Here is a 12391-nt window from a genome sequence, read left to right as displayed (position 1 = left end):
TTAATATGTTATATTTATATTCCAAAATGTCTTTCTTCAACATTAAGGAGGCTTTTTATTAATCATCAGTGGTTATTTATTCTGTCACTTTTATTTGAGAGAAAATTTTAAAAAGAGGTAAATTCGACTTCCTGTGTTGTCTGGTATGATTTTGAGTCAGTGGGTTTAAGCTATTAAAAACACATTAATATTTTCCATCAAATATAAATAAGTACATGTGTTTTAATTAATATATCAAAATGAATATAATCGGAGTGATGCGGAGAAAACTAATTTCCCCTCGGGTTAACTTCCTCCATGTGCACGTTCATCTCCTGCACACAGAGCTGCTTGTTTTTTCACTCCGCCGGCTCCTCGCAGCGGGGCGGAGTTTAACTACACCCATCTAGAGGGGGCTCCACCGACTTGGTTACGACTGTCGTGAAGACACCGAGCGGAGGAGAGCAGAGGAGCGGGCGGGTCTGACACTTTTACCGGATTATCAGAGGATTGTCAGAACGACAGCGCAGCACCGGGGCGGACAGGTGAGTAGAACCAGGAGTAGAAGATTAGAGATTTTCATGCTCCTCCGCCAAATGGCAGAGAGCGACGTGTAGCCGGGAGCAGCTGCAGCCTTCAGGGATTCACCGTACATCTTTCTATCTGTCATATAAAGTCTCAGTATTGATGGTGTCTCTGCCAAAGAAGAAGAAATCCTGCAGAATTCACAGCGAGCTTCAGATGCTTTACTCTTTGCTTCAGTGCAGTGAGTGGTTCCCCTGCAGGCTTCATCTGGGACCTGCACGCTCTGCTCGGAGCAAGTGTTTCTTTAACGTTGCTGTCACCAGGAGCATTAGCGTCTACATGCATAGAAGTTACAATTTAAATCTGCACGTTAAATCAATCTTTGCCTGTTTTTAATGTCACGGTTGTGGCAAGTTTTTAAAATATGTAGAAAAATAGTCAATCAGTGTCTTAAAGTGTGTGGTAATAAGGAGAAGCTAAAATTAAGTATTGACAGAAGCCTGTGTGTCTGTCTGTCTGTCTGTCTGTCTGTCTTGACCACTACCTGCACTACCTACAAGTAACTGTACTTTCTAATAATATATCTTTGAGAGGACATTTTGTCCTCTTTTTTTTAAAATGGCCAAATCGAGGGTAAGGTCTTGCTTTAAGGGTTAATACTAGTTTTAGATTAGGGTGAGGCATTATTTTCTGAAGGTCAGGGAATGCATCATGATGTCAAAGTGTCCTCACTAATGGAAGTATAAGAATGTGTGCACCAGTACACATCATTGGGACCAAAGCCCAGTCCTAACGAGGCTAAATGTCATTTCCGAGCTCCTGGTTAAGGTTAGAGGTAAGTTGTGGATTGTGGTTAGGTTAAGTTCAGGGCTAGTCATGAATTGGTCATGGTTAAAGTTAGGCATATGGGTTTTATTAGGCTGTTCACAATGAATGGAAGTCAGTGCAAAGTCCTATAAGGAGCCCAGGAGAGAGTAGAAGTTACTGAGAACATCTGGTTTACATAAGACAGACAGGGGGAGGGTTGTAGACGGATGATGTCGTTGCACTGGACAGTGAATAAGTCAGTCTCTCACCACCCACCCTCTCTGACTCCCAGGTTCAAGAGTTGTTTAACATCTTCCCACCATGGCTGAGAATAAGGGGAAATTCGACTTTGCCATCGACCGGGGCGGCACCTTCACCGACGTGTTCGCCCGGTTGCCTGATGGTCGAGAGAGAGTCCTGAAGCTGCTGTCTCGAGACCCCCAGAACTACAAGGACGCTCCCACTGAGGGGATCCGCAGAGTCCTGGAGGAGGTAACATGACAAGATGGAGCGATGTGATAAAACATACTCTTCTCTTATAAAATGTTAGAAAGCAGTTTATGGTTATGATGTGTTTCTGCTAAGCTCGTGGGTTTCCTGAGGTCTAGTATGATAATGCACAGAGGAGAAAAATACAGCATATGCAATAATTTATAACGTTGCATTTACATCAAAACAGCAGCTATAGAACAGTATGTGATATATATTTGTTGACAGGAAACTGGCCGCGTCTTCCCTCGCGAGCAGCCTGTCGACACCTCTCTGATTGGCTGGATCAGAATGGGCACGACGGTGGCGACCAACGCTTTGCTAGAGCGAGAGGGCGAGCGGACGGCGCTCCTGGTCACAAAGGGCTTCAAGGACTTGCTGCACATCGGAACGCAGGCCAGGCCGAAGCTGTTTGATCTGGTTTGTCCTTTTTCGAAGTGAATTTTACTCAAAAGGTTAAAGCGAGAAGAGACACGATCATGTAAGATGTTAACGGAGTAGTTCACAGATTAATTTCTTGATCCAGATAAGCATCATTATGTATTTGGAGCTGCACTGTATGTGGTGCCCTGGAGTTGCCTGAATACAGGGATACGCACGGACCCTGCAGCATGAGGTTTAGTTATTACCTTGTGTACAGACCCTGGGGGCAGGTCTTGGAATTTGACCCCCCCACCCGTTGTTGAAGTGGTTACTTATCTATGAAGCTGATATTCTGTTAATAGCATACGTGTAATAATGTTCAGTGTTATCACTGGATCATTAACATACATGTAACTCTGGTATGTATGTTGTGATATGTTGCGTTCAATCTTATCTCTGTAACACTGGGACATAGTGTAAGTCCGATGATTGTCTTCTCGGTCCACCTGTTTTGACTTGCCCTAACCAGGGCGTGTGTTTTACCAGGAGGTTGCCATGCCTGAAGTGTTGTACGAGGAGATAATAGAGGTGGACGAGCGAGTCGTCCTGAGCCAAGATGGCTGCCAGCTTCCCCGGAAAGGCGCCAAACGTATTGTGACAGGTGCATAAAACACGACTACGAGTTCTCTTTTATAAGTTCACGATTTGGTCGTTGAATCCCAAACTTGCCCACTTTGAATTTATATTAAAGGAGATATATGATGCTGTTTCAGTTTTTCTTTCCTGTAGTGTGATATATGTCTTAAAGAGACAGGAGCTAAGACCACGTGTTTCAGGCAGAGGCTGAAAAGAGGAGCTGCAGCAATGCACTGAACCAGAAAAGAGATGGTTTTCAAGTAATACCCCTAATTAAAATTATGAACCTGAATATGAGCAGAATATGTCTCCTTTAAATGCTAAATGTTTTATCCTCACTAATTGCAGTTCACCACTTTACTGACTGAAGTATTTCTATTTCTGGATTTTCTGGTTTACTACAAAAAATGTGGGTGTACTGGTTCTCCTCAGGCAGCACCGGTGATTCTCTGGAGTTGTGGAAGGAGCTGGATCTCGAGTGTGTTGAGAAAGACCTGAGAGGAGTTCTGTCTCGTGGGATCACCTGTGTGGCCGTCCTCCTGTTACACTCGTACACGTCAGTAGCACAACTTGTTTCTCTTCCTTTAGGGACACAGCCTCATATTTACTCAAACTATATTTATTCTTTACTTACCTCTATTTCTTCAACAAATATTTTGTCATTGCCCTTAGGGCATTTTCCCATCTGAAAGTCTTCATGTTACATTCATCACTGTCTCCTTGTTTCTATCAGTACACTGAACATGTTAATGTTTACAGGTTTCTACTGTATATGTTTCTACTGTATATGTTTCTACTGTATATGTAATCCACATGTTTTAGGAGGTGTAAGTTCACGTTTTTCTTCCTATCCCTCCCTCCTTTTCTTCAAGTCTACTCCCACTTGTGGCTTAAAGTCCAATAACAACTGAAGAAACTATCTGATGAGGTTTTATCTCAAGTTTCTTCGGTTGGGTTAAAATAGGAAGTTTCAATTTTTTAACATTTCACCTCCTGTCACATGTTGAAATAAAAATACACATCTTTACATTAAATTCAGAAGGTTTTTAGTGACAAGACAAACACAACAGTCGTGAAATTGTGTAACAGCTTTATGATAGACTTACATTCCACATTTGTTTTTCCATCAGATGGTCGGATCATGAGAAAGCAGTGGGCGCCCTGGCTCGCTCTCTGGGCTTCACTCAGGTGTCCCTGTCCAGCGAGGTCATGCCCATGGTGCGGGCCGTGCCCCGGGGCTACACTGTGTGTGCCGACGCCTACCTCACCCCCAAGATCCGCCAGTACTTAAAAGGCTTCACCTCCGGCTTTAAGGGTGGCCTGAAGGTGCGTCCCTCACATCAACATCTTTTTGTTGTGACTGTAAGTTTCAGATGCCGTTTCGTCTGAACTGATATCTTACGTTCCTCTGACCTCAGGGCGTGGACGTGTTGTTCATGCAGTCAGATGGAGGTCTGACCCCCATGGATCAGTTCTGTGGTTCGCGGGCCGTTCTGTCGGGCCCAGCAGGGGGGGTGGTGGGATACGCCATCACTTCTTACAACCAGATGGAGAAAAAGCCTGTGATTGGCTTCGACATGGGCGGTGAGTAGAGGGAATACTAAATCTTTTAACTTAAGCCAACAGTGAGCGCACAAACAATGGAAAGAACTTCTTGCCATAACACTAGTCACTTTTATACACTTTTTTATCATATCATATTCCTGACTCACTCTGTTTTCTTACCCTGCAGGAACCTCTACAGATGTGAGTAGATACGCTGGTCAGTATGAACACGTGTTTGAGGCGACCACAGCTGGAGTCACCCTGCAAGCGCCACAGCTGGACATCAACACCGTGGCTGCAGGAGGAGGGTCGCGACTCTTCTTCAGGTCCGTGTTTATCGTACATAATTGTATTTATTATGATTAGCAGGTCATGTGCTCTGACATACATAATGAATCTCTCTCTCCTTTCGCCCTTGTTTCTATTCTTTCCTTTAATTTCTCAGATCAGGGATGTTTGTGGTTGGACCGGAGTCTGCAGGTGCCCATCCAGGACCAGCGTGCTACAGGAAAGGTAACTATACATATGCAGCTCACTTTTTCTCATACTCTGTAGTTTCATCCACATTTTAAATCATTATCTAATAAAAATCGATTATTATGAATTAAGCATCTTATACAAAACCAGAATAACATATTTTTGGTGAAACAGGACTATAGTTGATTCTCTGTGGTGTTGTCCTAGGTGGCCCTCTGACGGTGACTGATGCAAACTTAGCACTGGGGCGACTCCTCCCGTCCTTCTTCCCAAAGATCTTTGGGCCCGGTGAGAACGAGCCACTGTCATTGGAGGAGACCATGAAGCACTTCCGTCAACTCACCCAAGAGATCAACCTCTTCCTGTCTTCCAACCAGTCACAGGCACTGACATTTGCTGAACTATTCAGTAGAGCTGTAATTTCCTTCTCTATGGGATAATGCTAATGATGAGGCTAATGTGTGTTTCTGTTTAGAAGGTTAACACAAATGGAGCCAAACACTCACACAACCCTGTGTTGCCAAACAGCCAGTCAGGGATGAGCGTGGAGGAGGTTGCCATGGGATTCATTCGTGTCGCCAATGAGGCCATGTGCCGGCCAATCAGAGCTCTGACGCAGGTCATTAGGGTTGCTCAAGCTAGTTGAAATATTTATATTATATTTGGTTAAAATAGCGAATTGTGGAAAAATCTTAATATTTTTTTCTCCTTCACAGGCTAAAGGTCATGATACATCTCAGCATGTGTTAGCATGTTTCGGGGGTGCAGGTGGACAACATGCGTGTGCTATTGCTCGAGCCCTGGGGATGAAGACCGTCTTTATACATAAGTAAGGTTGATAGTGGGGTGCATCATGCAAAAATCTAATTATTGTTTTCTGGTTTAGTAAATCCAGAGAAGCAGACAGCCGTGTGGCACTAACGTGTAACGTGTGCGTCTTGCAGGTACAGTGGCGTGCTCTCAGCCTACGGTCTGGCTCTAGCTGATGTGGTGGAGGAGGTGCAGGAGCCGTGCTCGCTGCAGTATGATCAGAGCTGTTTCCGCGAGCTCGACCGGAGGGTGGGGCAGCTCTCAAAACGCTGCAATGACACACTCTCTGCACGTGGCTTTGACAGGTCAGCCCCCACAGAACACAGGGTCAACCACCCGTTAATCTTCACACTTTCACACCAGACTAAAGCATTGTGTTTCCTGTCTTCTTCAGCGGTCAGATCACCACTGAGGTTTTCCTCCACCTGCGTTATAAGGGCACCGACTGTGCACTCATGGTTACCGCTGCCGGTTACCCCAGCGATGCCAAGTCCTGTCGAGCTGGAGACTTCCACAGCGCCTTCACTAAACGGTTAGTGCATGGTTCACTCCCCTGTTCATTCATGTCTCCATTCACTGTACTCAGTCATAAGTGAATAAATCATTGCCTCGTTCACTTTGGCTCCTTCATGCCTCAAGCCTTATGTTCACAGTGTGTAGGCAAACACAGCAGTAAGTTAATGTGTCATTTTTCCATAGAAGATAAGATTAGTAAACTGTGGAGCTGACATTTATTGACACTACTCAGGATTTACTTTCTCCACTTTAATCTCCATCTCTTACGTCACACACCTCCTTTTCCTCTCTAGTTATTTGAAGGAATTTGGATTCACCATCCCGGACAGAGCCATCATGGTTGACGACATCAGAGTGAGGGGCTGTGGACGATCTGGTATCAAGTCAGTATATAAACCAAAGAAAGGACCGGGAGATACCAAGCCTGCCACGGTGTGTGGACTCACTTCACAGAAACACAAACCCGAATATTTTATATATACAGACATATATGGACATTCACACTCTTCAAACTTTGTCTATAGAACCATCTTGTTCAAACTTGCAACATTTATTTCCCTTCTCGAAAAAAATTGAACTTTCTGGTCGGGACACAGTTATGGTATTGTTGTAATAATTATTTTATCCCTGTTCTTCTGTTTAGATGACCAAGTGTTACTTTGAGGACGGTTACCTGGACACCAGCGTGTTTCTATGGGAGGAGCTGCCGTTTGGTCACAGCATCCAGGGACCTGCTATTATTATTGATAAGAACAGGCACGCATTTTCAAACTAAAATACTTGCAGTATGTTTATTACATTTTCGGGGGGTTGATTAGAATGTCTGCTTTCAACTTGCCTGAACATCTGTGTTTGTATAAATGTTCATTAACAGTTTTCCTCTGCTCTTTCCTCCATCAGCACCATCCTGGTGGAGCCCTGCTGTGAGGCCCATCTGACAGAAGGGGGCGATGTTTGCATTTCCGTGGGCTCAGACCCTCACTGCGCTGTGGGCACCGAGCTCAACACCGTGCAGCTCTCCATCTTCTCCCACCGCTTCATGAGCATAGCAGGTAGAACAAGAGAGAATGAGGACGAAGGGAAAAGCTGTTTGGGAGAAAACTGAAGAAAATCTGTAAAGCTTTGGTTATGTTTCAGTGTTAACTTCTTATTGAGTTGTTCCATGGATCTTTACTCTATAGAGCAAATGGGCCGAGTTCTCCAAAGAACCTCCATCTCCACCAACATCAAGGAACGTCTGGACTTCTCCTGCGCTGTGTTCGGACCAGACGGCGGTCTCGTGTCCAACGCGCCTCACATACCCGTTCACCTGGGGGCCATGCAGGAGACAGTCCAGTACCAGGTGAGGGATGTGTAGCTTTGCTGTGTTGTTTCAGCAGCAGAACAGCACCCAGAAGCAAAGCAGCTACACAACATAACAGATCTAGGAAGAGTGGAAAAGGAAAGTCATTTTTCTGCTTCTCCCCTCCGCAGATCAGAACGCTGGGGAACGAACTGAGAGAAGGGGATGTGATTCTGAGTAACCACCCCTGTGCTGGGGGCAGCCACCTTCCGGACCTCACAGTCATCACACCAGTTAGTCCTTGCTCTCCTCAGTGTCACTCCTTCCTTTCTCATCTCTTTCTCGCTGTTTCATTTCTCCTTCTTCTCATCACAGGTGTTTCGAAAAGGCGTGAGGGGCCCGGTTTTCTTCGTAGCCAGCAGGGGGCACCATGCCGACATTGGTGGCATCACTCCAGGCTCCATGCCCCCTCATTCCACCTCCCTTCAGCAGGAGGGCGCTGTCTTCATGTCCTTCAAACTCGTCACTGGTGGGGTGTTCCAGGAGGAGGGTAAGAGATGAAAGTGAGAGGCTGATGAAAAGAAGGAGTAGACGTGATACAGAGCTGTATCTTATCCATGAGATAAAGACTCCTTCATGAGACGGCAGTAAATCAGTGACTGTATGCATAGTAGAACCAAGCAGTGAAACTAAATGATGGGATTGAATGTTTAGTGTCATATTTTGTAACATTCTAATCACTTTCTCTACTCTTTATTTCCCACCCCTTAATGCTTTTCTCTTTGTCCGCTCTCTCTTCCCTGTTGCTCTTCTCCCTCCTGCTGCTTCCCCTTCCTTCTCCATATCAGCTGTAACCAAAGCTCTGATGGCTCCGGCCCAGTACCCAGACTGCTCTGGGACTCGTAATCTCCACGACAACCTGTCAGACCTGCGGGCTCAGGTGGCAGCCAATCAGAGAGGCAGCCAGCTGGTGGGGGAGTTGATTGACGGCTACGGACTGGCTGTGGTGCAGGCCTACATGGGGTACATCCAAGTGAGTGTGTGAAACAGAATAAAAAATATTCTGAAAAGTATTGTGTTTTATCATTGGTTGTGTTGCACTGCTCCAGCTTTTGTGTGTAACTGTTTCAGAGCAATGCAGAGCTTGCAGTGAGGGACATGCTGAGAGACTTTGCACGTCGCCGACGGCAACAGACTGGATCCCTGGAGGTGGAGTCGGAGGATTTCATGGATGACGGGACGCCAATCAGACTGCGGGTGCAGATTAATGAAGAAGAGGTGAGCAGCGGGAATCTCTTCTTCATTATCTTCATAATCTCTTTATCTTGCAAAGGGAAAACCCAGGATATCAACTTTGTAAACCTCCATCGTTACAGGGCAGCGCGGTGTTTGACTTCTCAGGGACTGGGACAGAGGTGTGGGGGAACTGCAACGCTCCTCGGGCCATCACCCTCTCTGCCCTCATCTACTGCCTGCGCTGTATGGTGGGACAGGACATCCCCCTCAATCAGGTTCACATGTTTCATTCCAATAACTCTTGGGGAGTCAGAGTATCTGTTGAGGCATCGTTTTGTGCAGAGAAGGGTTCCAATGGGCAGCTTTAAATTTGTTAGGCTCTCTAGACACAAAGTTTTCCATGGTCTCTTAAATGTTCCTGAATCAGCACGAACAACTGCAAATTACAATATGTAATAAAAATTAATTAATACAAGTATTTTTCACTGTGTTTTTACACAAGCTTTAATGGCTTCTGAAAGTCCAACTTACCCTCGCAGTAAGGAACAGTGACAAGATTAATGAATATCGCCAAACAATAAAATATGTGGTGAAAGTCTCTGTAAAATTCCATGCTTTAATAGTTAATTAATAGAGTTAATCTTATTTTCAAATTTTGTCCCGGCCACGCTCGTGGTCATTGGTCCAACATTTTGGCAGACAAGCTTAGTCAGGCTGCTTTGAGAGAGTCAAACTAACAACCAGATACTTTTAAAACCTGCAGAGGAAAATCAATTCTTCTTAAAAGAGGTTCAAAGCTTCTGTTCAATAATCAATGTTTCTTAAAAAATGTTATGTGAGTGATTTGGCTTTTGATTGTACGTTTAGTAATTCATCACACATTTGAAAATGAATTCAAATTCGGCCCAAGAAATAATATTCAATTCAATCTAAACACTGTTGTAATATTAATTTATTAATTTATCGACTTTGTCATGTCCAGGGTTGTCTTGCACCGATCAAAGTCATCATCCCCCCTGGCTCGATCCTCCAGCCTTCCGAGAATGCAGCTGTGGTCGGAGGAAATGTTCTCACATCCCAGAGAGTAGTTGACGTCATCTTTAGAGCGTTTGAGGTGTGCGCTGCATCACAGGTAAGAACGGCTTCATTTGTCTTTTAGAAAATGTTTTCACTTTTAGTAAGTTCAATGTTTATGTCATTTTGGAAACTGAAATCTTTCTATTTGTCATTCCTCTTTCCATCAGGGCTGCATGAACAACATTTCCTTTGGCAGCGAGAACATCGGTTACTATGAAACAGTCGCCGGGGGAGCAGGGGCGGGGCCAGGCTGGAGTGGGCGGAGTGGTGTTCACAGTCACATGACTAACACACGCATCACTGACCCTGAAATTCTGGAGAAGAGGTCGGACATCAGTTCAAGATTGACTTAAAGAAACTTATTGAATTAATGTAATGTGTTACAGTAACGTGTTATCATTGATCTGTACATTGGTTCCTGTCTGGCTGGTGTTCAGGTACCCGGTGATCTTAGAGCAGTTCTCTCTGCGGCCCGGCTCAGGAGGTCCAGGGAAGTACGCCGGTGGAGACGGAGTGGTCCGCAAACTTCTGTTCAGGAACAAAGTGGTTCTGTCGGTGCTGACGGAGAGGAGGTCCACCTGCCCCTACGGCCTGCAGGGTAAACTCTCCGCCTTCAGACGTCCTCAATAAATGACTTTGTTATTGGTTAGGTTTTAACATTGTTTTCGTTTTTACCAAGTAGTGAGTGGTGTCTGTGTTTCTTTCAAGATGTAAAGTTAGGCTCCATCCACACCAATCCCAGAAAATGCATATCCCATGACCATTCATGTACACTGGGCATTTGTGTACCGGTGTAAACAGGAAGCAGATTGTCTAGAGTGCAGTTGGTTGGTTACCAGAAAATTCTATGAACAAGTATCAGCAATATTGAAAAGTAGGAGCGGGGGGGGGTTCATGGACCGATGAGGTGGAACTGTTATCTGCCAGTAAGTGTGAGAAACGGTTTGCATTCACCGCTGGTAGTCGAGTTGCGACTGATAAGAGCCAATCAGAAAGCGAATGTGGTTGACTTCATCATCCTCATCATCGCAACCCCAAAGTTTTCAAACTTTCAGTTTTAGGGGCTGAAAACTAAATGTAGCAAAAGTGATGCATCTTAAAACAGACATGTGTTAGTGTGAATGATGCCTTAGTCCTCTCTGTGTCTCCTTGTCAGGGGGTGAGGACGGTGCAGCAGGGCTGAACCTGCTCCACAGGGCAGATGGAAGAGTCCTCAACCTGGGGGCCAAAACCAGCATCAGCCTCCAGCCTGGGGTAAGATGGCACAATGTGTGTGTGGGGAAAATAAACACTCTCAGAATAACACTAACACCACATTTTGTTGAGACAAGAAAACCTTTCTGAAGTTTATTACGCTGCAAGAAATTGTTCTTGTGGAATTGTTCTTGTGGAAATGGATCTATAGCTTTATATTTTAGATATGGTGAAACCCACAGAATTCATATCTTTCTACTTAATTTTGATGAGGTACAACGGTTCTGATTGATTATATTATTTATTTGTATTTCGTTCCACCAAGCATATACAGCCAAGAATTTAATGAAATGGTAGGCACCCACCAAGTGCAGGCAGAGAAAAGTAATGAAAGATGAAGTATTGGGTATTCACTTAAAGTGTGTGTCTCCCCCCCGACAGGACATGTTCTGCCTCTACACTCCTGGAGGAGGAGGATACGGAAGAGAGGAGGAAAGTGTCCCTAAACCTCGGACCAAGCGCAGGCGCTTGAACGAGACCTTCCTGGAGAGGGGCAGCGTATTCGAATACCGAATGGCACAAGAGGGAGTGTGAGGGGGAAAAAAGGAAAACAGGAGAGAGTGAACAGACAAGGCAGAGGAGAGGGGGGGGGGACAGATCAGGAAAGCACAGGAGTGAGGCTGTTTGATAAAGATGGAGAAATTCTTTAAAATGAGGAAGGAAAACAGTGGCAGCAATAGTCTCATAATAACTCTGATAAATAGACGATGGAGGCGAGCAACATTTGATCAGATTCTGCTGTCAACACCACAAGAGCCAACGTTTTACAGTGACACTCTTTTACAGTATCTGTATCTATGCAGCTTATCCTGTAAGGATAGGACAGTCGGTGGGGGTGCACCCTGGAGAGGTCGCCACAACCATTCATTATCACATTTACACCAACGGACAATTTAGTCTCAGATTAAGCTGCTCGTGTTTGAATTCGATGTGGTGATGGTGCTAACCGCTGCACCAGTGTTGCCACATGTAAAACACAGAAATATCATTTTCTGTGATGCTACTAACAGCAACTCTGAGTGTTCGGCCATTCCATTTTAATACATATTATAGGGTACTTTTTCAGTAACCAAGATTTAATGAAGAACCCATAGTCACCACTGTGAGTAGGACCACTTGTTTTAACATTAATTCCAGTTTAACTGCTCAAGAGGATCAAGCCAACCTGGTTTGACTGGAACAACAACTTATCGAACAGCACAACTTGATGTGGTTTCTGACAAATAAATCCAGTTTCTACCCATGAAATTTTCGTATTTTTTTCCTAAGATATTAGTATTGTCACATTTCTCGTATAGGACAGGGGGATCTGTTGAATAAACTTTAGAAACGTAAAGATATATACAAAGCAATTATTTCTTAACTCAATTTACAATGTTCATATTCACATCAGTT

The 12391-nt window shown here is 44.7% G+C and overlaps 1 protein-coding gene across 4 annotated transcripts; it reads left to right on the top strand.

Moving 5' to 3' along the window:
- The first annotated feature begins 316 nt into the window (after positions 1 to 316).
- On the top strand, positions 317 to 12244 carry oplah (5-oxoprolinase, ATP-hydrolysing). Of its 4 annotated transcripts, none has more exons than XM_034572704.1 (28): positions 317 to 524; positions 1604 to 1803; positions 2029 to 2220; positions 2710 to 2824; positions 3232 to 3355; positions 3930 to 4125; positions 4218 to 4383; positions 4532 to 4670; positions 4790 to 4857; positions 5029 to 5204; positions 5297 to 5440; positions 5538 to 5650; positions 5766 to 5936; positions 6026 to 6163; positions 6441 to 6579; positions 6791 to 6903; positions 7048 to 7199; positions 7329 to 7489; positions 7621 to 7722; positions 7805 to 7979; positions 8278 to 8462; positions 8561 to 8707; positions 8806 to 8940; positions 9648 to 9797; positions 9910 to 10067; positions 10180 to 10340; positions 10899 to 10996; positions 11378 to 12244. In XM_034572704.1, exons 2-28 carry the CDS (start codon positions 1633 to 1635, stop codon positions 11528 to 11530), a joined length of 3942 nt encoding a protein of 1313 aa, XP_034428595.1. In that variant the 5' UTR covers positions 317 to 524; positions 1604 to 1632; the 3' UTR covers positions 11531 to 12244. The 4 variants fall into 4 exon arrangements, with proteins under 4 accessions (XP_034428595.1, XP_034428597.1, XP_034428598.1 ...); XM_034572706.1 differs by having other exon boundaries at positions 394 to 524; positions 5300 to 5440; XM_034572705.1 differs by lacking the exon at positions 317 to 524 and adding an exon at positions 664 to 796.
- The last annotated feature ends 147 nt before the right edge of the window (positions 12245 to 12391 follow it).

Source organism: Hippoglossus hippoglossus, chromosome 20 (assembly GCF_009819705.1).
Source record: "Hippoglossus hippoglossus isolate fHipHip1 chromosome 20, fHipHip1.pri, whole genome shotgun sequence".
NCBI lineage: Eukaryota > Metazoa > Chordata > Actinopteri > Pleuronectiformes > Pleuronectidae > Hippoglossus > Hippoglossus hippoglossus.
This window is presented reverse-complemented; position numbering and strand designations above follow the sequence as displayed.

Excerpts from the sequence above, each read along its gene's own strand:
- oplah (XM_034572704.1), top strand. The coding sequence starts at position 1,633 with ATGGCTGAGAATAAGGGGAAATTCGACTTTGCCATCGACCGGGGCGGC. Across the intron at positions 7,200-7,328 it reads CCGCTTCATGAGCATAGCAG|AGCAAATGGGCCGAGTTCTC; the intron begins GTAGAACAAGAG and ends TTTACTCTATAG. Across the intron at positions 10,068-10,179 it reads CCTGAAATTCTGGAGAAGAG|GTACCCGGTGATCTTAGAGC; the intron begins GTCGGACATCAG and ends GCTGGTGTTCAG.